General features: G+C 37.3%; 1 protein-coding gene and 1 long non-coding RNA gene across 3 annotated transcripts in view; both read left to right on the top strand.

The window, feature by feature from the left end:
- The window catches only part of LOC141582063 (uncharacterized), a 92,514-nt gene extending 84,450 nt beyond the window's left edge, over positions 1 to 8,064 (top strand). The window contains exons 7-8 of the mRNA XM_074389487.1: positions 6,412 to 6,560; positions 7,684 to 8,064. Coding sequence (XP_074245588.1) covers positions 6,412 to 6,560; positions 7,684 to 8,064 — 530 coding nt within the window. The remainder of the gene's footprint in view (positions 1 to 6,411; positions 6,561 to 7,683) is intronic.
- The window catches only part of LOC141581980 (uncharacterized), a 1,111,619-nt gene that overhangs the window by 1,027,423 nt on the left and 59,342 nt on the right, over positions 1 to 24,854 (top strand). The gene's annotated exons all lie outside the window — the stretch shown is intronic.

Below are 24,854 nucleotides of genomic sequence, written 5' to 3'. Positions count from 1 at the left end.
CCAGTCTTCATCAGTTTGACTATAAGTTGAAATTCTTATAAGCTTTTGATAACATTTTATAAATTTGTATTAAACAAAATTAGTACTCTAAGAAAAGCCTGTTGTGTTTTTATTCCAATGTTCAATTTATGGAAAAACTGAACAATACTCCTTTAAATTTAGCCAGTGTGTTCACACGGTGTTTCTTTTACAAGATGACTAGTTCACAAACCTTCCACAACTTGCTCAAACCTTTAGCTTCATTCTATTTAAGTCAAAACAATTTTTAACCTTCTGAATGAAGCAAAAATTTACATTCTAATGCCTTATAATGTTTTAGTGAAAGCACATTTCACTTTTTCCACAAAGCTTCCATGTAAAACTTTTTTCAGTAGTCTCAATTATATGTTACAATGGTAGCTCTTAGCAATTTTTTTTTTTTTTTTTTTTGGTGAAACACCTGTCAGGTAAGTTATTTTAATTTTGTACTAGGTATGGAGCCTAGGACACCAGACACAAGTGCATATAAAGTCTGACTTTTTCAAGCATAGCCAGGGAGCACGGCTAACTCCACATGTTCTCAGACCTTACCTAGAATCTAGTGACTCCAAAGCAGGTAAGTTGAACAAATTTTAAAAGTCAAAAAAAGCAGTTTATTACTTTAAATCATTTTACAAACCTAATATCTGACCTGCCTAATTTAGAGCTAATGTCTTTATTTTACCAATAAACTTTAAAACTGTCTTTATTTCTCAAATATTACTAAAGTCATGTGAAGTAAAAGGTATTAGAGTTTTTATTTTTCTGAAAAAAATAATTTGATTTAAGCATTCATTATTTTAAAGGCAATTAGAGAGTTTTTTTATTTATAAACATCACCCACAACACCTAAAAATACACAAAATAGATCCAGTAGTTGTTGCTCTTACTGTCCCCACCTGATGTCCATTTATCACTGTTGCTGACAGTGATAAATGTGTGGAATAGTTGGGGCTGACAAACATTTCACTGTGATATTCTTTTTTAGGTCAAATGAAATTTAAAGAAAATTTTATTGAAACTAAAACAAGCAGTGTTTTCAAATTTTTGCAATAAATGTTAAGCAAACAGAAGTACGAGTTACTATATTGTTAAGAGGAGGCAACAAGAAGTACATGCCTATTTCTAATTGACCAGGCACAGACCACAAGAGGCAACATGGACAAGTGTTTGAGTAGTGACTTCTTAAAAGAAACTTTTCCCTGAAAGCCACCTGGAGGGCACTGCTACTCAGAGGAAAAGAGCTTGTGAGGAGTGGACTATTGTGTGGGTAGAGGTTGAGCAGAGAAGTCACAAAGAACACATAAAATTATTACAGTGTGAAAATATCTGGAAATGACAATGACTATTAATTCTCTCTTAGATTTCTTAGATTGCTGTACTTCTTATAGACACTTTTTTTTTTTTTTTTTTTTTTTTTTTTTTTTTTTTTTTTTTTTTTTTTGAGATGGAGTCTCGCTCTGTCACCCAGGCTGGAGTGCAGTGGCAGGATCTCGTCTCACTGCCTCTGCCTTTCAAGTTCAAGCAGTTCTCCTGCCACTGCTTCCCAAGTAGCTGGGGCTGCAGTCATGCACCACCACATTCAGCTAATTTTTTTTGTATTTTTAGTAGAGACTGGGTTTCACCATGTTGGTCATGTTGGTCTTGAAGTCCTGATCTGAAATAATCCACCCGCCTCGGCCTCCCAGTGTGCTGGAATTACAGGCATGAGCCATCACGCCCGCCCTGAATACTTCTTCAGTATTATGTAGTAACACTGTGTGCATGTGTGTGTGTTGTGTATCTGTAAACATTAGAACTCATGGGTTAGTCTAGATAAAAATTGAGAACTTATATATCCGTCCCTCCATCGACTCTGTCACCCAAAAGAATCAGTTTACATTTTTGGGGAGAAGAAGAAACTTGGGTTTAGAGGCATGTTTCTTTTTAAATCTGGCGATTTTAGCATGATAATTATTTGACTTTTGGTATGCTACTCAACTTCTTTATATCTTACTATTCTCACAATAAGAAAAGGATAAATAATACCGTTGTAGAGTGTGTTTCAGAATTAAATAAGGTAATGTTTTTGGAGTTCCTGGCACTCGATATGTGACCAATAAAAAGTAGCTATTGCTATCAATTTTATCATTAATCATTATCTTTATTATTATCATTATTTATTAAGTAACCACTATGAAGCAGGAGTTATAAGAGATATGAGAAAATAATAATGAATTATTTTCTTATATTAAGTTGTTCAGGCAGAAACCTCTGTTTTCTAAGTAATAGCTGATAATAGATCTGAACTACAGAGTTCTTATGGATGACTCCCTTATAAGTAATGTTGAGTTTAGACTGCTATTTATATACAAAAATTTTAGAACAAATGCTGACAGGTGGTGATGTGTCCAGAATCAGCAGTCTTCTATTACTAGCTGTCAGCTTCACAAATTGACATCTTCACTAATTTGATCTATGCCCATAACCTTTTCCCCTTTAGTCCACAGAGCAGTCTAAATGTTTGAACAAAGATTTCACACCAACCACTAAGTTTACAAGTGAACAAAGATATATTTTTTTTTCATCGCATTTTAGGTTTTGGGGTACATGTGATGAACATGCAAGATTGTTGCATAGGTACACACTTGGCAGTGTGGTTTGCTGCCTTCCGTCCCCTCACCTGTATCTGTCATTTCTCCCCATGCTATCTCTTCCCACCTCCCCACCCCCCGCCTCTCCCCCATTTCCCCCCAAGGGACCCCAGTGTGTATTTATCATACTTTGAATGAGAATACTTCTTATATTATGGAATTTTTAAAATGTTCTGTGCCTGGGGCCCAATCAACGATTCCTATATACCATTTGGCTTCTCAGTTCCATTGCAATGACATACTGTAAGCAGTTTTAAAATTTAATTAACTATACTTAGCTTCTTAGAAGGCATTTGTTTTCTGCTTTTATAATAACCTCTCTGTTATGAAGCATGCCTTGTAGTTATCAAATGGCATCAACTCCCATAGTTAGTTCATTGGCACTCTCTGTCTGACTGCACAAAGCAATGTAAGTAATAAGAAGCCAAAGCAGAACACTAGAAAAAGCCAAAATATTATTACTCTAAAGGTTTCTCACCACAACTCTCAGGATGGAACATAATTAGATACAATAATAATAATAATATAAAGTTATAAATCCTTACATTCTCCAATTAGCTAATCAACTTAGAAGTTAATATGCACTATTTCCTTTCTTTTTGCAACTATAACAACACATCAGGAATAGGTAACTTTAACTAGATTAGTTTAACAAAAAAGAATGAGAGAAGAACCAATAGGTACAATAAGAAATGACAATGATGAAAATGCCACCAATCTCATAGAAATAAAAAAAGATCCTTAGGAACTATTATGAACACCTCTATGCAGACAAATTTTAAAAAATCTAGAGAAAATAGATAAATTTCTGGAAACATACAACATTCCAACATTGAATCAGGAAGAAAGTGAAAACTTGAAAAAGACAGTGACAAATTTTAAAATTGAATCAGTAATAGAAAAACTGCCAACTAAAAAAGTCCTGGACTCGATGGATTCACAGCTGGATTCTACCAGATGTTCAAGGAAAAACTGATATTAATCATATGGAAACTATTCCAAAAAAATGAGAAAGAGGGATTCCTCTCTAACACATTCTAAGAAGCCAGCATCTACCTGATACCAAAATCTGGTAGAGATAAAACAAAATAGTAAATCTTCAGGTCAATATCCCTAAAAAACATAGCGGCAAAAACTCTCAAGGAAATATGAGCAAACTAAAGCCAGTAACATGTTAAAATGCTAATTTGTCATGATCATGTGGGCTTTATTCCTGGAATGTAAGGCTGGCTTGGCATATGCAAATCAATAAATGTCATTCACCACATAAACAGAATTAAAGGCAAAACCATATAACAGTCTCAATAGACACAGAAAAACTTTAGATAAAATCCAACATTACTTACTGATAAAATCCTTAACAGACATGGTATCAAACGGCCATACCTCAAAACAGTAAGAGCCACGTATGACAAACCCACAGGCAGCATCATACTGAACAGGCAAACAATGAGCCATTTTCCTTGAGGCCTGAAGCAATGCAAGAGTGTCCACTCTCACCACTCCTATTCAGCATAGTACTGAATGTCCTGGCCAGAGCAGTTGGTCAAGATAAATAAATAAAAGTCATCCAAACAGGAAGAACACAAGTCAAACTATCTCTCTTCACTGTGATATGATTCTATATCTATAAAATTCTAAAGACTCTGCCAAAAGGTTCCTTGAAATATCAAATGATTTTAATAATATTTCAAGATACAAAATCAAGGCATAGAAATTAGTAACATTTCTGTACATCAATAACATGCAAGCTGAGAGTCAAATAAAAAATACAGCAGTCACATATACTGCATTCACAAATAAAATGAAATACCCAAGAATGTGGCTAACCAAGGAGGTGAAAGAGCTCTTGAAGGAGAACTACAATACAATCTTCAGATTCAATGTTATTTCTTATCAACCTACCAACATAATTTCTCACCTAATTACAAAAAATATTCTAAAACTCATATGGAAGCAGAAAAGAGCCAGAATGGCCCAAAGAATCCTAAGATAGAAGAGCAAAGCCGGAGGCATCATACTGCCCCACTTGAACATATACTACAAGGCCGAAGTGACCCAAACAGCATGGTGGTGACACAAAAACAAACATGTAGACCAACGGGACCAAATAGAGTACCCAGAAATAAAGCCACACACCTACAACCACCTGATCCAACCAATGGAGAAAAGACTCTCTGTTTAATAAATGATGCCGAAATAACTGGCTAGCCATAGGGAGAAGAAAGAAACTGGATACTCACATTTTACCATGTGCGGTAATTAACTCAAGATGGATTAAAGATCTCTAACTATAAAAATCTTAGAAGAAAATCTGGGAAATACTCTTTCTGACATTGTCCTTGGCAAAGAACTCTTGGCAAATTCCCTCAAAGCAATTGAAATTTAAAAAATTAACAAGTAAGTAGTACCTAATTAAAGAACTTCTGCACAGCAAAAGACACCTGTCAACAAGTAAACAGATAATCCACACAATGAGAGAAGATACTCACAAATTATGCATCTGATAAAGGTCTGAGACCCAGAATCTGTAAGGAATTTAAATCAATAAGCAAACAAACAACAAGAACAAAGAGAAAAACAAAACAAAACAAACCCAATTCTATCAAAAAATGGACAAGGGATATGAACAGACACATCTCAAGATAAGTTATCTTTAAAATACTATGTTATGTATTTATCATAAACATTTATATTTGAATATCATATTCTCATTATTTGCTCTATTATATACTATTTAATTGTATGTAATATACATTATGTGGTGTGTGTGTACATGTACGTGTATATATTACATATTCTGTATTGTCAACCTATGAAGTAGGGAAGGTAGGTGTTGTGTCTTGTTTATAAGTGAAGAAATAATAAAAAGGGAAATGACTTTTCTAAGGCTAGAAACTGTTGATCTAGGACTCAGTTATCACTGTAACTAGTTTAATATGTTTTTTCCTATTATCTTGCAATTACTTAAGAAATTCTAACTAATTTAATCCTTCCTGAAAGAATACACAAATGAAAACTGTTACTTTAATGTAGATTTCTACAGAGCTCTCATACCTCAAACCTCACATCAGTCCTGTGAGGTAGATTATTGTCACTTTCCCCAGTTAGACATGAGTAAAACATAGAGATTAAAGCAGCATTCAAAGTTAGGCTAACCACCTCCTCATATGTGTTGAAATCACTATTTATGAGCTGTGTGATCTTTTTCAAGTTACTTTATTACTCTGAGGCCTATTTTATTATTTGTAAAATTAATGAAGTAATAATACATAAGTTAACAGATGTCCATAGTAATTGAATATGTTTAATGTGCTTAGAAAATTATCTGGAACACAATAAGTTGTTTTAATAAAGATTTATTTTCCTGGCTTTTAAGTCAGTATCTCTCATGTATTCATTAATAGTAAACAGTAAAATAATATATGCATTTTTTCAAAAAATCAAAGGTATGTCAACTAACCTTATCTAGTCCTTTAGAGTAGCCTGTGCCCTGGAGGAAATAGCATGTCAACTCTGAATTCTGTCTATAATGAGTCCAGTTTTCAATACATAAAACTGACATAAATTAAGCCTGACACAGTTAAAATTAAAAACCAATGTGAGGCAACATTATATTGTAGCTATCAACTTCTCTACTAACTAAGGAGATGTTTTAAATAATATGTTTACTGTTAATAAATACATTTGGGGTCTAAACCCGGGAGGATGTGGGGTTTCCAGTTCCAGAACTGAGCACCCGGTTGCAGAATCATCCCAGCGGACACTCTCCGCTCCCAGAAGCTGCAGCAGCCGGTGGGTTTGGAGCATCAGAGCCCCGGGCGTCCAGGGATGAGGACCACATGTCGGGGACTTTTCCCCCGGCGCTGGCAGTCGGGGTTCTTGGCTCTTTGCATCCTCCCAGGAACCGTAGGATCACCCGTGCCCGCCCTGTCCCAGGCCGAGGGGCCCGGACTGGGCCCTTTCCTCGTGAGCCCTGGGCCTCGGCACCTCGATGTCTTCCTCCCAAAGGGCGCCCTTCACTGCCACTGTCTCTTAGTCTACCTGACTCCATTTAAGTGACAGTTCATCACACTTTCCAATTTTAGCAGGTATCGTAGGAAAGGCTGTGTCTCAGGGCACTTGGCTGTTTGAAAATATGAGCACACCATATTTCCCTTTATTTCTCATATTTATTTCATGAAGGCCAAGCCATGCCTTCATGAGGCCGAGTGTGAGACCCTGGAAGACTGGGGCGGCCCGCTCAGACTCAGCTTGCACCTCTCTGCCTCGTCGGTCTTCTGATGCTTCCTGAAGTGCAGTTTTACTTTACCTTTTACAATGCTGAAATGTCTTACATTTGCTTTCTGTAATTTTCCTGTTCAGTAGGGTTATGGAGTGTGCATTTCAACCTAAGAGGGACAAACAGGTAAAGAAGGTTTTCACTGAACATGTCTGGATGGATTTTCAGGTTCACCTCGCAGAAGACCGCCAACAGGCAGTCTCTTTTTGCTTGAAGATGTTAAAATCACTCTCTCTCAATCTCTTTCTCGATCTCTTTCTTTCTCTCTCTTCTCTCCTCTCTTTCTCCCCACATCCAAAATAAACTTAGCTACTCGGGAGGCTGAGGCAGGAGAAGTACTTGAACCCAGGAGGCAGAAGTCGCAGTGAGCCCAGATCGTGCCACTGCACTCCAGCCTGGGCGACAGAGTGAGAGTGTCTCAGTGCCAGATATAGACGACGGGGAGGAAGGCAGCAAATCACACTGCCACGTGTGTACCTAGGCAACAATCTTGCACATTCGTCACGTGTACCCCAAAACCTAAAATGCAATAAAAATAAATAAATAAATAAAATAAAAAATAAACAACAACAACAACAGTTTGGAGAAGAAGGTGCCATTTTTCCTAGTCGCTTTTCTTACTGCAATGGTGACCGCGTTTCCTTCACACCTGCAGTCCAAGAGCTTCCACCTGGGGGAATGTGCAGACCTCTTGGTCAATGATGCCAGGCCACAGTGCCGGCCTCCTTCTGCTTTTGGCCTACAATGCAGTCAGGGACAAGACTGGACCTCACCAGATACTGGTCGGATGTTACCCTCACCAGAGACTGGAGGGCCGCACTCCCAGAGGCCTACTTCATAACAGCCTTCAGTCAGGAAATGCCGTGGCACTCCACCCCTCTGCCGCCCCATTTCCATATTCTGTCTCCTCCCTTGCCCACTCTGAGAGGATTTACCACCTTTCTGGACCCTTTGGAGTCCCACGTGGACAAGACAAAAGGGGCATTGCCTTTTCCTGCAGGAGCGGGAAGAGCAGTCACAGCGGGGGAAACTGGACTCACCGCGCTCACCCCCACATACTGGTGCCCTGCTGGGTCCGGCAAACTCAAACAAGCACTCTCTGAAGCTTCTCTGGAAAGGGAAGGACTGTGAGGTTTCTGATGCGGCAAGAGGAGCCAAAGGGAGAGGACCCAGGCCTTCCCCTGGCTCTAGAGAAGGAACCCAGAAGAGGGGCAGATCCAAAGGAAAAACGCAAAGGCGGCCCTGCCCCACGACCTGAGCCGGCTAAGGGTCGCACGTTACATTGCGTTGATCAGAACAGTTGTTTGCTCATATTAAGAAATCCTGGAAGAGGCATTGTGTAAGCAATCTGAGCGTTTTATTCATGAATGGGTATTGGATGTCACCAGTGCTTTTCTTCTGTAAGCGGTGTAATCATGTTCCTTTCCTTTTTAGTTTGTTAAATGTTGGACAACACTGATGAATTTTGGAATGTTGAACCAAACGTGCACACTTGGAGTAAATTGTGCTTTGTGATGGTGAAAAAAAAAAAAAAACAACAACAAATACTTTATTTGTTAGAATTTAGGAAGAACTGATTTTTAAAAGGTAAAATTCATACATTTATTTATCTTTGCATAAAAAGACACACCCAAACTTAGATATTAGAAACAGTACTTTATCATTATGTCTCATACTTCCGTGGTTTACCAGGCTTAGCAGGCTGATTCTATCTTGGAGTCCTTTATGCACTGCAGTTACATGGTAGTTAGGTCTGGAATCACCTAAAGCCTACTTAACTCACATGTCTTGTTTCAATTGGGATGTCTGGAAGTATTGAGGGCTAATTGATCATCTTCCGGCTCTCACTCTTGCTCTGTGTGTGTGTGTGTGTGTGTGTGTGTGCGCACACGCGCGTGTCCGTGTGTCTGTGTATCTCTTCATGTAGTGTATCCCCGTGGCTATTTGAGCTTACTCATAACAGGGTGATCAGGGTAGGCTGGGCTACATACATAGCAGGTGACTGGTGACGTCCCTTAAGGCAAGCTTTCCAAAAAAAGAAATGAAAAAAGCTGCCAGTATCTTAAACTCTGGAATCGAAAACAGATATGTAATCATCTAATTGAGATCAGTGGGAGAAAGATCAAAGGGTTTGGGGCCATCTGTAATCTGGCATAGCCATCTAAAAACATGTATTTCATAGACTTTCTATCATTTCTGTGCATGTATATTTTATATTAATAAAATAGTCTAAAAAGTAGGTTACTTAATAGAGAAAATATTTTCCAAATATTTAGCATTTAATGATTCTCTAGTATTTTGTTAATGTATATTTAAGAACTATCTCTTTGTTACTAATGTTGTACATTCTAATTGTCTATCGTTCCTCACTCTTTGAATCAACAGCATAGTGAACATTCTTTTAGTTTAAACATTCAAAAATTTCAAAGTAATTTTCATAAGAACTATCCTAAGAATCAAAATTACCTACTCAAATTCAATAACCATGCAAGTCTTTTAAAGCAACCATGCAAGTCTTTTAATGTGTGCAAAGAAATGTTTAAATGTAAATATTAAATCATAAATTCCAGAAGGCATATTTTTCCTATCTAAATCAAAGGATTTCAGTAAAACCATCTCACTGACACTGCAAAGAAAATTTTTCAGAACACCTTCATAGAACACTTTGCAGAGACAGAATATTTAACATGTTCACAATCAAGCAATGTTAATGCTCAGAATCTTTTACCATTTTATGTTATGTCAGGACTTATATAATGGTTATAATAATAAAATAACTGAAGAAGAAATCCAAGGTATTTTAGGTAGAATATTTCCATATTTCAAACAAGAAAATTCTGGACAATAAAAAATAAAAATACAAAGATTCTCTACAGAAGAATATGAGTTGAGATGTACACATACAAAAGTAATCAATAAATTATTAAATTCATAGTTCTGAAGAATGCCAGAATGAGCAAAAGTGGAGCTGGAGAATTCCATTCTGCAAACATCCTAGCTCCTCATTGTGAGTGCACACTCCTACCCCAAATTAGAGTCATATGAAGACATAATAGTAGCTATAATTAAAAGTGATAATCAGTTTAATTTTGGTCAATCTTTTAGGACACTGTTATATCCCTCAAAGTCATCTTCTGAAGAGAATGGCATGAGAATATTTTGAGGAATTTTGAGAAATGAGATTTAGCTTTCTAACTTTGGAAACTGCAATAACTGATATATTTCAGTTATTTGAATATATAAACTGAAAATCTTGACTACATCAAGAGACATATTGGTTGTACCAAATGGGCACTTGAGCCTCAATCTACAGAGACCAGCCTTTATATCATTATTTATCTCACATGTGGGGCAATTCTACAAGCACTAGCAAAGAATGCCAGGTCATAAGTTTTTAAGTGTCACTTTTAGGTGTGTGTGTGTGTGTGTGTGTGTGTGTGTGTGTGTGTGTGTGTCTTTACATATGCATTAAAAGTTCAAAGTAGAGCTATTTCTAGTCTAATAGAAAGCATAAAGTTATGCATAAATGCTTATATAAAATACTTATCAAGCCATATTTGCTTATATTGTGAGTTCTATCTTTCTTAACTGGTATCTCATATTTTTATAAATATTTTAATTAAAAGAACCAATCCACATCTTGATAAAGAGAGGAATCATTAACAGATTTTACAAGAAATAGCCTAATTATTTACAGGCTAACTTATGACATAGAGAATGGGTTGGGTAACAAGATTTATAGAATGATACAGATCTGAGATTATTTCTATTTAGATTTGCAATTTTTTACTTGTGAGAAATTTAGTTAATTATCTACAAAAAAAGAAAATATATGGCATCTTTTACACTGAATATAACTTTTCCATGTAAAATATTATTAAAATTAGGCTGGTCACAGTGGCTCATGTGTGTAATCCCAGAACTTTGGGAAGCTGAGGCAGGGGATCACATGAGGTCAAGAGTTCAAGACCAGCCTGGACAACATCATGAAGCACTGTACTTACTAAAAAAATACAAAAGTAACCAGGTGTTGGGGTGGGCACCTGTAATTCCAGCTACTTGAAAGGCTGAGGCAGGAGAATTGCCTGAACCTGGGAGGTGAAGGTTGCACTGAACTGAGATCACGCCATTATACTCCAGCCTGGGCTACAAGAGCAAAACTTCACCTCAAAGAAAGGAAAGTATTAAAATTAATTAACACTAAATACATTTCTCAAAAGTCTTGTTTTCTACTTTGTTTTTAATTTTGATTCTTTCACGTTCTGCATTAAGTTATTCAAAGTCAATAATCAAGAAAGGCCAGAATGGAATGCTAAACTTCAGTAAGTAGCAATTTTTAATGTTATTTTGTAGATTGTCTTGCAGAGACTAGACACTGTAGTTCTTTTGTACTTTTGTCTAATTATTAGTTTCCTAATTAGGATTAAATAAAACAAATAGTAGCCAGAGATATTTTTTTCAGTGTTCACTTGACACAGATTTAAAGTTCCTTTAATCATACAATGACTTTGTTGGTTTTTTAAGGATTCATTACATAAAACTTAAGACAACTGAATCCTGCAGACAAAACAACTAATGAGTAACTTGAAAAACATTTCCATTGGCTGGATTAATCTGTTTACTTAGAATCAAGTCAGTTCTTTGTTCATGTGGATATTGAAAATAATAAAGCAACATTCAAATTCATATTTTATTTAGTTTTAAGTAATGCCTAATTTTATCTTGACACTAACCCTCTGGCAAAATGAGCCATTTGAATATGCAAAACAAAATCAAACAACAAATAAATAAATAATAGATAAAGTTAAAAGTACGTTGAAACTTCCAGCTTTAGACTTCAAGCCATTTTAATTCATTTATGGATTAACAATAAAAGGGAAAACACTGAATAAGATTCTTCATCTTTTGTAGTAAGGCAAATATATTTAAAAAACATGTCATCCATGCATTAGCAACTGGAAAAGAGAATAGATTGTTTTTCCTATTTCATCCACCAAAATATTTTGGTATAAAATATATATTGAATTTCTAAAATAAAAATTTGAAAGTAGACTTAAAACATAATTTTACCTGGTTGAGGGTATGTGAACTCTTTCAAGATAACTTGGGAATAAAATTTTCAATACTTAATTATTTATCCAGATAAAACCAACCAGCATTTTAAACAATTTATTTCTGTACACTGAGTTTTTTTTTCCCTTGGCAGTGTGGGTAATAACAGATGCTTATATTTACACATTTGAAAAAACACTTTTTAGCCTTACATCTTTAATAAGTAGATGAAGCAATATGAAGTGTTAATATCATGCCATGCACCAAACCAACTTCTGTGACATAACTCCACTCCAGCCCTCCAGTTACAATGTATTTGAGGTTTTAAAATCTCAGTTTATTCACATGTAAGTGGATTTCTGTGAGAATGAAATGAAATAATAAGGGTGTAATATCAGTCAAACCAAATGGCACATACAAGCCTCATATAAGTTTTCAGTAAATGTTGCTTTAAAAAAAAAAAATATTTCTCTATTGTAACTCATTTAGTCAACGTATGAGAAAAATAAATATCACAACTTCATCCACCACTCCACAAATGATTATATTCATAGTCAACTCTGTCTCTATTTTCTCTATTCTTAGGTAAGGTCATAACACCAAATAGCTACCTTTACTTCTAGAGTAATTGATCAAATAAGTAATGCCCATTGAAATCATAAAACATGAAAGGAACATAGATACAAATAAGGTAAACATGCTTTAGAATTTGTATTATAATTTGTATTAGTGTTAGGTTAACACTAGCTCCTGTAACAGTTAACACCAAAATATCAAGAGATTAATATAATTTTATTTCTTTTTTACGAAATTCTAATGGGTGGTGGGAAGAGGTTTGTGCTCTGCTTGATATGTCATTCTTTATGGATTCCTTGACTCATCAGATGAAGACTGTGCTTCTTCTTTAAGTTTGTTTTTCAGTATCTCCCTGAGAGTCATCCTCAATTCACCAGCAAGGAAAAACTACAAAGACAGTAAAGAGTATGAGATGTGTCAAGTTGTGTTATAATGGACCTGAAAAAGGCTTACATCACTTATCTCCATATGTCAGTGGCCAAGGCTTACTCTTTTGGTCGTAACTAATTGCAAGGGATACTGGTGTAACCGAATTCTGGGGAGCAGGGGAAGCTCAGGTACCAATGTTCTTTTCCAGACCCTTGGTACCTCACTCACCCAAGAATGGGAGAGGGGACCACGCTGGGCACGGTGAGTGATTAAGTAAATATCGGACCCGAAAGAGTTTTGCAGAAGGTGATTTATTTAGGCAGATAAATAGAAAAAGGAGAAAGAGAAAGAGCTTCCACGAGGTCATGGAAGGGGATCCAGATATGGAGTCCAAAGAGGTGTTAAAGAAGGCGACGTTTAACCAGGGAGGAATTCCTGCCCTCTTTAAGTTTTCTGGGCCTATGAAGAAAGTTCCTTTAAACTTCACTGGAGTGATTGCTTTTTGATTTTTCCTGTGTATGCCAAAGTTTAAACAAAGACCTTCAGTCCCCGGATGGAGACGTGGGGGCAATAATGGCACCAGGAAGTCATATGGAACCAAAAGAGAGCCTGCATAGCCAAGTCAATTCTAAGCAAAAAGAACAAAGCAGGAGGCATCACACTACCGGACTTCAAACTATACTAAAAGGCTACAGTAATCAAAACAGCATGGTGCTGGTACCAAAACAGAGATGTAGACCAATGGAACAGAACAGAAGCCTCGGAGGAAACACAACATATCTACAACTATCCGATATTTGACAACCTGAAAAAAAAACAAGCAATGGGGAAAGGATTCCCTGTTTAATAAGTGGTGTTGGGAAAACTGGCTAGCCATGTGCAGAAAGCAGAAACTGGACCCCTTCCTGACACCCTACACTAAAATTAACTCCGGATGAATTAAAGACTTAAACATAAGACCTAACACCATAAAAACCCCAGAAGAAAATCTAGGCAAAACCATTCAGGACATAGGCGTAGGCAAGGACTTCATGACCAAAACACCAAAAGCATTGTCAACAAAAGCCAAAATAGACAAATAGGACCTAATCAAACTCCACAGCTTCTGCATGGCAAAAGAAACAGTCGCTAGAGTGAATTGGCAACCAACAGAATGGGAAAAAATTTTGCAGTCTACCCATCTGACAAGGGGCTGATATTCAGAATTTGCAAAGAACTAAAACAGATCTACAAGAATAAAACGAGCCCATTCAAAAGTGGGTGAAGGATATGAACAGACACTTTACAAAAGAAGACATACAGGAGGCCAACAAATATATGAAAAAATGCTCATCATCACTGGTCATTAGAGAAATGCAAATCAAAACTACATTGAGATACCATCTCATGCCAGTTCGAATGGCTATCATTAAAAAATCTGGAGACAACAGAAGCTGGAGAGGATGTGGAGAAATAGGAACACTTTTACACTGTTGGTGGGAGTGTAAATTAGTTCAGCCATTGTGGAAGACAGTGTGGTGATTCCTCAATGACCTAAAAATAGAAATCCCATTTGACTCTGAAATCCCATTACTGGGTATATATCCAAAGGATTATAAATCGTTCTACTATAAGGGCATGTGCACACGAATGTTCATTGCAGCACTGTTTACAATAGCAAAGACCTGGAACCAACCCAAATGCCCATTGATGATAGACTGGACAGGGAAAATGTGGTACATATACACCATGGAATATTATGCAGCCATTAAAAAATTATGAGTTCCTGTCCTTTGTAGGGACATGGATGAACCTGGAAACCATCATTCTCAGCAAACTGACACAAGAGCAGAAAATCAAACACCAAATGTTCTCACTCATAGGCGGGTGTTGAACAATGAGGACACATGGACACGGGGAGGGGAGCACTACACACTGGGGTCTGTTGGGGGGAAATGGGGGAGAGACGAGGGATGGGGAGGTGGAGAGAGATAGAAATTACAGATATAGGTGAGGGGGAGGAAGGCAGCAAATCACACTGCCATGTGTGTAGCTATGCAACAATCTTGCATGTTCTTCACATGTACCCCAAAACCTAAAATGCAATAAAAAATTTTTTTAAAAAAGAAAGAAAGAAACTACACCCACATTTCAGCCCCAGGAAAAGAATACATTCCCTCACTAGGACCAAAAGGAAACTTGTTTCTGGACCTCCTAATTTACCTGTTCCTAAAAAAGTCATAATTGAATACATAGTCAACATATAGTCTTTTTATGTAGTTACGTGTATAATATACTATTTAAACATTTTATATCCATATATTTGTTACAAAATAAAGAGCTTTTGTCAGTGCCTATTGAGCATCACAGTGAATATGCAGTATTAAATTATAGCTGGTATCATAGGCACACGCTATCATGCCCAGCTAAATTTTGTATTTTTAGTAGAAATGGAGTTTCACCATGTTGGCCAAGATAGTCTTGATATCCTGACCTCCTGATCTGCCCTCATCAGCCTCCTAAAGTGCTGGAATTACAGGCGTGAGCCACTGTGCCCGGCCTGCAGTATTGAAGCTTAAACCAGTATTTTGTTTAAACAAATGCATAACCTAGATTGTGACATATGTATATAAAATGTTGGGAATCCAATTCATATCATTTATAATCTGTGTTATATAAATGCAGTACTTCCCATTATTAATGATAGTTTCTGGTGTGCATGAGGGGAAATAAAAACATTATACATAAAATAGTAATTTTGCCAGGCCTTAATCCAACTGTAAGCACATTTAAAAAGATTCTTAGGTTTGAGATATTTATTTAATAAACAAAAGGAATACTTATATGTTAATTAAGACAGAAGTTGAATATTAAAAAATGAAGCTTTACTTCATATACATTATCTGATATATTTAAATATTTTACTCATCCACTTAAAATTTATTGTGCAAAGGTTGCTACAATTTTTTCAGATAAAATATTTTTGAGTTCAAAAAGATGTGTTTGAACATACAAAATAAAATTTATGTTTGCTGTGTGCCAATATTCTCCATTAAATTTTGGATTAAACAATTGACTTGAGATCTTACATTAGTTAACATTACAATTCCCACAATTTGAGATTTAAGAAACTATAATAAATTTAATAAGGAGACAAAATATGATTTATGGCTTATAAAGAGTTAAGAAATTTGATAGAAATTTGCATAAAATAGAGAAAATATCTTATTCTATTAAACATTCTAGGTTCTTTGAGGAGTTTCGATGATATTTCATACATGCTCAATTTTTATAAAGTATATATTACCTGTCATTCAGATAATCTACAAATCAAGTGCAGATGAATACAAGAAATTTCTTTGCTATATATGATTCATTTTGAAGTTGTATATACAATTAATTCATAAAGTTTTAAATTTAAAATTAGAGACTAAACTAGATGCATCTGAAGTCCTACAGTCCATTCATTTAAAACACACTTCCATTGAAATTGGAAACCCAGAACTTTGTATTGAAATGAAAATCATAGCTTAGGGAAGAGATACACACACACACACACACACACACACACACACACACACACACAGAGTGGGGTGGAGAGAGAGAGAGAAAATATACTATTGGAGAAAATAGGCATCTCATCTCCACTGCCATCATAAAGATCTTCATAAAACTTGATGACAATAATCATTTTTTTTCATTACTTAACTTTCAAATATATCCGATAGTTGATAAGGAGTTCTAGTTTTGCATGCTAAAAATTATGTATTATTTTAAAATATAATATTTTTGGCATTCTTGAGAACAGAAGCTATTGTAAATAGATGTTAGTCTCAATACAGTCAACCTATGTAGTTATTCAGACTACAAACATTCATTTTACCATACAAGCAGGAATCTCCTCAGATGGAGAAGTGAAAGAATTACAAAACTGTGTAAAAATAAGAGTCTGTGGTTTTATTACTACAAAGAAAAATATGTCAAGAACCATTGAATTGTGGGAATGTTCGTAAAAAAATATCACTTACAAAATTATATTGCACTATCTTCCTTACCCATTGTATTCATTCTCTTTCCAACTCCCCCATCACCTTTTCACATCCTTGATGAAGTCATAATTTGTAGTTGGCAAAATGTTTTTTTAAAGTATCCATTTATTATATAGAGAATAAACCAGTGGTAAAACTTTAATGATATTTTCATTGTTGTTGCTGGAAAGGGTGGTTATATCTGAAATTACAAGAATTGTTTTGTTTTAAGTTTTCTTGAAGCTGATAAGAATTTATTAGTTATTTTAAGTTCTAAATATTATTTGTAATACCATAACACTGCTTAAAATTTATTAAGTAATATTTCAGACATCACATAAATTTTTCATAAAGATAAAATGTTGAATGGAAAATGATGAATATTTACCCCAAAGCCAGTTCAGGATTCAGGGATATCAGTTAATAACAAAAATGTAGTTTTATGAAAATTGAAATATTTCCCTGAGATTGGAACATCTTATCTCAATAATTAGCTTAATATGCTCAAAAAACAAGAATATTCTGATATACATAAAATGGTTGCTGGTTATGAGTGTTAATAAACAGCATTTTAAATAATTATAGATTTCACAGCTTTCCTAAGAGGTTAGTTTCCCTTATCCTTGAGTTATTAGTTTACCAAGTTTTCTCCATTAACAATATCTTAGTTTTCTTATTTAAAAAATTCATAAATTTTGTATAATTTATTATCATGATGAATAAAAATCATTTTATGGAATAATACTGTAGGCTAGAGATAGCATAAAGTATTATTTCCTTGTTTTTTGAGATCAATAAGAGATTATAATTAAATTTTATATCAAGTAAACAAGAATGCATTTCATGAATTCCTAAAAACATCAAACGTTTATGAAGAACACTTAGTAACTTATTTAAGAACCCAATAGAGTATAAGGATAACACAATAAAAATATGAATTAATTAAAACATATTTTCCCTATAATATTTGCCTTAATATCATATTAGTGACTGACTTCAATTCATAGAGGAACAATTATTATACATACTCTTTATGAATTTCTGATGATTTGAAATTCATTTGTGTTAGCTTCCAGATAGAAGAAGGCTGTGTAAAATGTACACTTAAATAAGAAACAAAGAAAAAACAATGAACTCACTAATGTTTCTCCCATATGGAAAATATTTGTGATATTCCTCCTTTTGTTTTTATCTTAGAAATCAGCTTATTTTTCTCTCTTGCAACTTCTCTAACAATGAAACTGAATCATGGAGCTTTAGTTAATTACCTCACATATGTAGGCTCTCCCTTTCTAGACCTTGTTTGTACTTCCTAGAAACAAGGGATGTGAGACATTAGAAGCCAAATAAAATGTGAAGAAAGCCAATATGAGGAGACTTGAGAGTATTTCCTGGTGAAATCATGGGAACCTACATCAACACAGTATAACTGTGGTATTATAAAAAGGCAAGCAGGGCACATTTAGGCAGACCTTAATTAAGAGATTCTGGCTCCTCATCTTTTCTCAAGTCTTGTGTGAAACATAAGGAATCTAGTTCCTCAGAAGAAAGGCAGGACATAGCTGGGATATGGGAGAGAGAGAGTTGATCTTCATATGATAGTGAAGTTAGAAATGAGAAGACTTGGAGTCAGAATCTGTGGAGGGTACAACTTAATTAGGAACTATGTATTAATAGAAGACTTACCTAGAAAAATGGTATTTGCAGAACCAGGGAGAAGCAGAGGGGACAAATTGGAAGCTGTGCCCTGACTGCATCCAGATAAAAGGCCACAAATTACAATGGCTGCAAACAGTTTTTTTTTTTTTCTTTTTTTTTTATTGCATTTTAGGTTTTGGGGCACATGTGATGAACATGAAAGATTGTTGCATAGGTACACACACAGCAGTGTGGTTTGCTGCCTTCCGTCCCCTCACCTGTATCTGTCATTTCTCCCCATGCTATCTCTTCTCACCTCCCCACACCCCCGCCCCTCCCCCATTTCCCCCCAACGGACCCCAGTGTGTAGTGCTCCCCTCCCTGTGTCCATGTGTTCTCATTGTTCAACACCCACCTATGAGTGAGAATATACGGTGTTTGATTTTCTGCTCTTGTGTCAGTTTGCTGAGAATGATGGTTTCCAGGTTCATCCATGTCCCTACAAAGGACGTGAACTCATCGTTTTTGATGGCTGCGTAATATTCCATGGTGTATATGTACCACAGTTTCCCTATCCAGTCTATCATCATTGGGCATTTGGGTTCGTTCCAGGTCTTTGCTATTGTAAACAGTACTGCAATGAACATTCGTGTGCACGTGTCCTTGTAGTAGAATGATTTATAATCCTTTGGATATATACCCAGTAATGGGATTGCTGGGTCAAATGGGATTTCTATTTTTAGGTCCTTGAGGAATCGCCACACTGTCTTCCACAATGGTTGAATTAATTTACATTCCCACCAACAGTGTAAAAGTTCCTATTTCTCCACATCCTCTCCAGCATCTGTTGTTTCCCGATTTTTTAATGATCGCCATTCTAACTGGTGTGAGATGGTATCTCAATGTGGTTTTGATTTGCATTTCTCTGATGACCAGTGATGATGAGCATTTTTTCATATGTTTGTTGGCCTCCTGTATGTCTTCTTTTATAAAGTATCTGTTCATATCCTTCACCCATTTTTGAATGGGCTTGTTTGTTTTTTTCTTGTAGATCTGCTTTAGTTCTTTGTAAATTCTGGGTATCAGCCCCTTGTCAGATGGGTAGGCTGCAAAAATTTTTTCCCATTCTGTTGGTTGCCGATTCACTCTACTGACTGTTTCTTTTGCTGTGCAGAAGCTGTGGAGTTTGATTAGGTCCCATTTGTCTATTTTGGCTTTTGTTGCCATTGCTTTTGGCGTTTTGGTCATGAAGTCCTTGCCTACGCCTATGTCCTGAATGGTTTTGCCTAGATTTTCTTCTAAGGTTTTTATGGTATTAGTTCTGATGTTTAAGTCTTTAATCCATCTGGAGTTAATTTTGGTGTAAGGTGTCAGGAAGGGGTCCTGTTTCTGCTTTCTGCACATGGCTAGCCAGTTTTCCCAACACCATTTATTAAACAGGGAGTCCTTTCCCCATTGCTTGTTTTTGTCAGGTTTGTTGAAGATCAGATGGTTGTGGGTATGTTGTATTCCTCTGACGCCTCTGTTCTGTTCCATTGGTCTATATCTCTGTTTTGGTACCAGTACCATGCTGTTTTGATTACTGTAGCCTTGTAGTATAGTTTGAAGTCCGGTAGTGTGATGCCTCCTGCTTTGTTCTTTTTGCTTAGAATTGACTTGGCTATGCGGGCTCTCTTTTGGTTCCATATGAAGTTTAAGGTGTTTTTTTCCAGTTCTGTGAAGAAGGTCATTGGTAGCTTGATGGGAATAGCATTGAATCTGTAAATTACTATGGGCAGTATGGCCATTTTCACGATGTTGATTCTTCCTAACCATGAACATGGAATGTTTCTCCATCTGTTTGTATCCCCTCTTATTTCATTGAGCAATGGCTTGTAGTTCTCCTTGAAGAGGTCCTTTACGTTCCTTGTTAGTTGTATTCCTAGGTACTTTATTCTCTTTGTAGCAATTGTGAATGGCAGTTCCTTCTTGATTTGGCTCTCTTGAAGTCTATTACTGGTGTATAGGAATGCTTGTGATTTTTGCACGTTGATTTTGTATCCTGAGACTTTGCTGAAGTTGTTTATCAGTTTCAGGAGACTTTGGGCTAAGATGATGGGGTCTTCCAGATATACAATCATGTCATCTGCAAATAGAGACAATTTGATTTCCTCCTTTCCAATTTGGATACCCTTTATTTCTTTTTCTTGCCTGATTGCTCTGGCTAGAACTTCCAGTACTATATTGAATAGGAGTGGTGAGAGAGGGCATCCTTGTCTAGTGACAGATTTCAAAGGGAATGCTTCCAGTTTTTGCCCATTCAGTATGATATTGGCTGTTGATTTGTTGTAAATAACTTTTATTGTTTTGAGATACGTTCCGTCAATACCTAGTTTATTGAGAGTTTTTAGCATAAAGAGTTGTTGAATTTTGTCGAAAGCCTTCTCTGCATCAATTGAGATAATCATGAGGTTTTTGTCTTTGGTTCTGTTTGTGTGGTGAATTACGTTTATGGACTTGCGTATGTTGAACCAGCCTTGCATCCCCGGGATGAATCCTACTTGATCATGGTGGATGAGCTTTGATATGCTGTTGCAATCGGTTTGCCAGTATTTTATTGAAGATTTTTGCATCTATGTTCATCATGGATATTGGCCTGAAATTTTCTTTTCTTGTTGCGTCTCTGCCAGGATGATTTTTGTCTCGTAAAATGATTTGGGAAGGATTCCCTCTTTTTGGATTGTCTGAAATAGTTTCAGAAGGAATGGTATCAGCTCCTCTTTGTATGTCTGGTAGAATTCAGCTGTGAACCCATCTGGACCTGGGCTTTTTTTGGGTGGTAGGCTCTTTATTGCTGCCTCGACTTCAGACCATGTTATTGGTCTATTCAGGGTTTCGGCTTCTTCCAGGTTTAGGCTTGGGAGGATGCAGGTGTCCAGGAATTTATCCATTTCTTCCAGGTTTACTAGTTTATGTGCATAGAGTTGCTTGTAATAATCTCTGATGATGGCTTGGATTTCTGTGGAATCTGTGGTGATATCCCCTTTATCGTTTTTTATTGCATCAATTTGGTTATTCTCTCTTTTCTTTTTTATTAGTCTGGCTAGTGGTCTGTCTATTTTGTTGATCTTTTCAAAAAACCAGCTCCTGGATTTATTGATTTTTTGAAGAGTTTTTTGTGTCTCTATTTCCTTCAGTTCTGCTCTGATCTTAGTTATTTCCTGTCTTCTGCTAGGTTTTGAGTTTTTTTGATCTTGCTCCTCTAGCTCTTTCAATTTTGATGATAGGGTGTCAATTTTCGATCTCTCCTTTCTTCTCATGTGGGCACTCATTGCTATATATTTTCCTCTAGAGACTGCTTTAAATGTGTCGCAGAGATTCTGGTATGTTGTGTCTTCGTTCTCATTGGTTTCGAAGAACATCTTTATTTCTGCCTTCATTTCATTGTTTATCCAGTCAATATTCAAGAGCAAGTTGTTCAGTTTCCATGAAGCTGTGCGGTTCTGAGTTAGTTTCCGCATTCTGAGTTCGAACTCGATTGCACTGTGGTCTGAGAGACTGTTTGTTATGATTTCTGTTCTTTTGCATTTGCTGAGGAGTGATTTATTGCCAATTATGTGGTCAATTTTAGAGTAGGTGTGATGTGGTGCTGAGAAGAATGTATATTCTGTGGATTTGGGGTGGAGAGTTCTGTAAATGTCTATTAGGTTTGCTTGTTCCAGGTCTGTATTCAGGTCCTGGATATCCTTGTTGATTTTCTGTCTGGATGATCTGTCTAATATTGACAATGGGGTGTTAAAGTCTCCCACTATTATTGTGTGGGAGTCTAAGTCTCTATGTAAGTCATTAAGAACTTGCCTTATGTATCTGGGTGCTCCTGTATTGGGTGCGTATATATTTAGGATCGTTAGCTCTTCTTGTTGCAGTGATCCTTTTACCATTATGTAATGTCCTTCTTTGTCTCTTTTGATCTTTGTTGCTTTAAAGTCTATTTTATCAGAGATGAGAATTGCAACTCCTGCCTTTTTTTGCTCTCCATTTGCTTGGTAGATCTTCCTCCATCCCTTTATTTTGAGCCTTTGTGTATCCTTGCATGTAAGATGGGTTTTCTGGATACAGCACACTGATGGGTTTTGGCTTTTTATCCAATTTGCCAGTCTGTGTCTTTTGATTGGGACATTTAGTCCATTGACATTTAGGGATAGTATTGTTATGTGTGAATTTGATGCTGTCATTTTGATGCTACCTGGCTGTTTTGTTGGTGAGTTGATGCAGATTCTTGATTATGTTGATGCTCTTTTACCATTTGGTGTGTTTTTGGAGTGGCTGGTACTGGTTGTTCCTTTATATGTGTAGAGCCTCTTTCAGGAGTTCTTGTAGAGCAGGTTTGGTGGTGATGAAATCTCTGAGTGCTTGCTTGTTCACAAAGGATTTTATTTTTCCTTCACTTATGAAGCTTAGTTTGGCTGGATAGGAGATTCTGGGTTGAAAGTTCTTTTCTTTAAGGATGTTGAATATTGGCCCCCAATCTCTTCTGGCTTGTAGGGTTTCTGCTGAGAGATCTGCTGTGAGTCTAATGGGCTTCCCTTTGTGGGTAACCCGACCTTTCTCTCTGGCTGCCCTTAGCATTTTCTCTTTCATTTCAACCCTGGTGAATCTGACGATTATGTGCCTTGGGGTTGCTCTTCTTGAGGAATATCTTTGTGGTGTTCTCTGTATTTCCTGGATTTGAATATTGGTCTGCCTTGCTAGGTTGGGGAAGTTTTCCTGGATAATATCCTGAAGAGTATTTTCCAGCTTGGATTCATTCTCTTCATCACATTCAGGTACACCTATCAGACGTAGATTAGGTCTTTTCACATAGTCCCACATTTCTTGAAGATTTTGTTCATTCCTTTTTGCGCTTTTTTCTCTGTTCTTGCCTTCTCTTTTTATTTCATTGAGTTGATCTTCGACCTCTGATATCCTTTCTTCTGCTTGGTCAATTCGGCTGTTGAAGCTTGTGCATGCTTCACGAAGTTCTCATGTTGGCGTTTTTCAGCTCCATCAATTCAGTTATTCTCCTCTCTATGCTGTCCATTCTCGTCAGCATTTCATCCAATCTTTTTTCAAGGTTCCTATTTTCTTTGCGTTCGGTTAGAACATGTTCTTTTAGCTCACTGTAGTTTCTTACTATCCACCTTCTGAAATCTGATTCTGTCATTTCATCACACTCCTTCTCCATCTGGTCTGGTTCCCTTGCTGGTGAGGAGCTATGATCCCTTTTAGGAGGAGAGGTGTTCTGGTTTCGGGAGTTTTCATCCTTTTTGCGCTGGTTTCTTCCCATTTTTGTGGGTTTATCCACCTGTTGTCTGTCTCTGTCCCAGGGAGTTGGAGCTTTATGAGTTTCCCTTGCACTACTGCCTTTTTTGATTTTTCTTTCAGGTCTGACCCGCCCAGCTAGCAGCACCCCTAGCCACTGCCTGCCCGCAGGGGCTTTGCTGAGCTGCTGTGGGCTCCGACCAGCTGCCCTGAGCTCTTCCCTGCAGTCCTTTTTATATGGGCGTAGTTAGAACTGTCTCGGCAATGGTGGCCCCGCCTCTGTTATGGCGGACTCTCTCTGTTGTGGCAGGTTGCCTCGGCAACGGTGGGTTGCCTCGGCAACGGCAGCCTGCCTCCGTAGCGGTGGAGAGTCTCAGTAATGGCGGAAGCCCCTCCCCCACCGGGCCGGACCCTCCCGGTTCAGCTGTGCTTGGTTTGAAGGGCTCAACCCAGAGGGTTTCCAATTACTGTTTTTGTTTTGGTTGTTGTTGGGGGTGGAGGGGTGGGACCAACCGAGCCTGATCACCTGGCTCCCTGACTCAGAGTCTTTTCTTTTAAGTTGAACGACCCCCTGTTCCAGTCGCTTGTTGAAAAGGCGCCGGGATCTCCTGTGCTGCGACTCACGGAGTCAGCTTGAACTGCGGCGCCGGCTCCTGGCGGATTTTTTGCCTAGGAATCTCCTGGCCTGACTCGCTATTTCAGATGAATGGGCAACTCTGCCGTCTCAGGGCTCTGATCGCCAGCTAAGAGGGCTCCCAGACCAGTGGCTTTTGTACGGAGAACCGCAGCAACAGGGAGTGGTCACAGCAGCTGCGTGGGTGGAATCAGCCCCAGGGGCGGGGGCCAGAACAGCCGCACCGGCTGGGACTGCGACGCTGGCGACCCCTCTGCCTGGGTATCTCCTGGTCTGTGGGCAATAAGAGTTGGTCTGGAAATGCGGCGTCCACTCACCCTCTGCACCTTCACTGAGAGCTGAAGTCCTGAGCTGTTCTTAGGTGG

The sequence above is a fragment of the Saimiri boliviensis genome, chromosome 18 (genome assembly GCF_048565385.1).
Source record: "Saimiri boliviensis isolate mSaiBol1 chromosome 18, mSaiBol1.pri, whole genome shotgun sequence".
Lineage (NCBI taxonomy): Eukaryota > Metazoa > Chordata > Mammalia > Primates > Cebidae > Saimiri > Saimiri boliviensis.
This window is presented reverse-complemented; position numbering and strand designations above follow the sequence as displayed.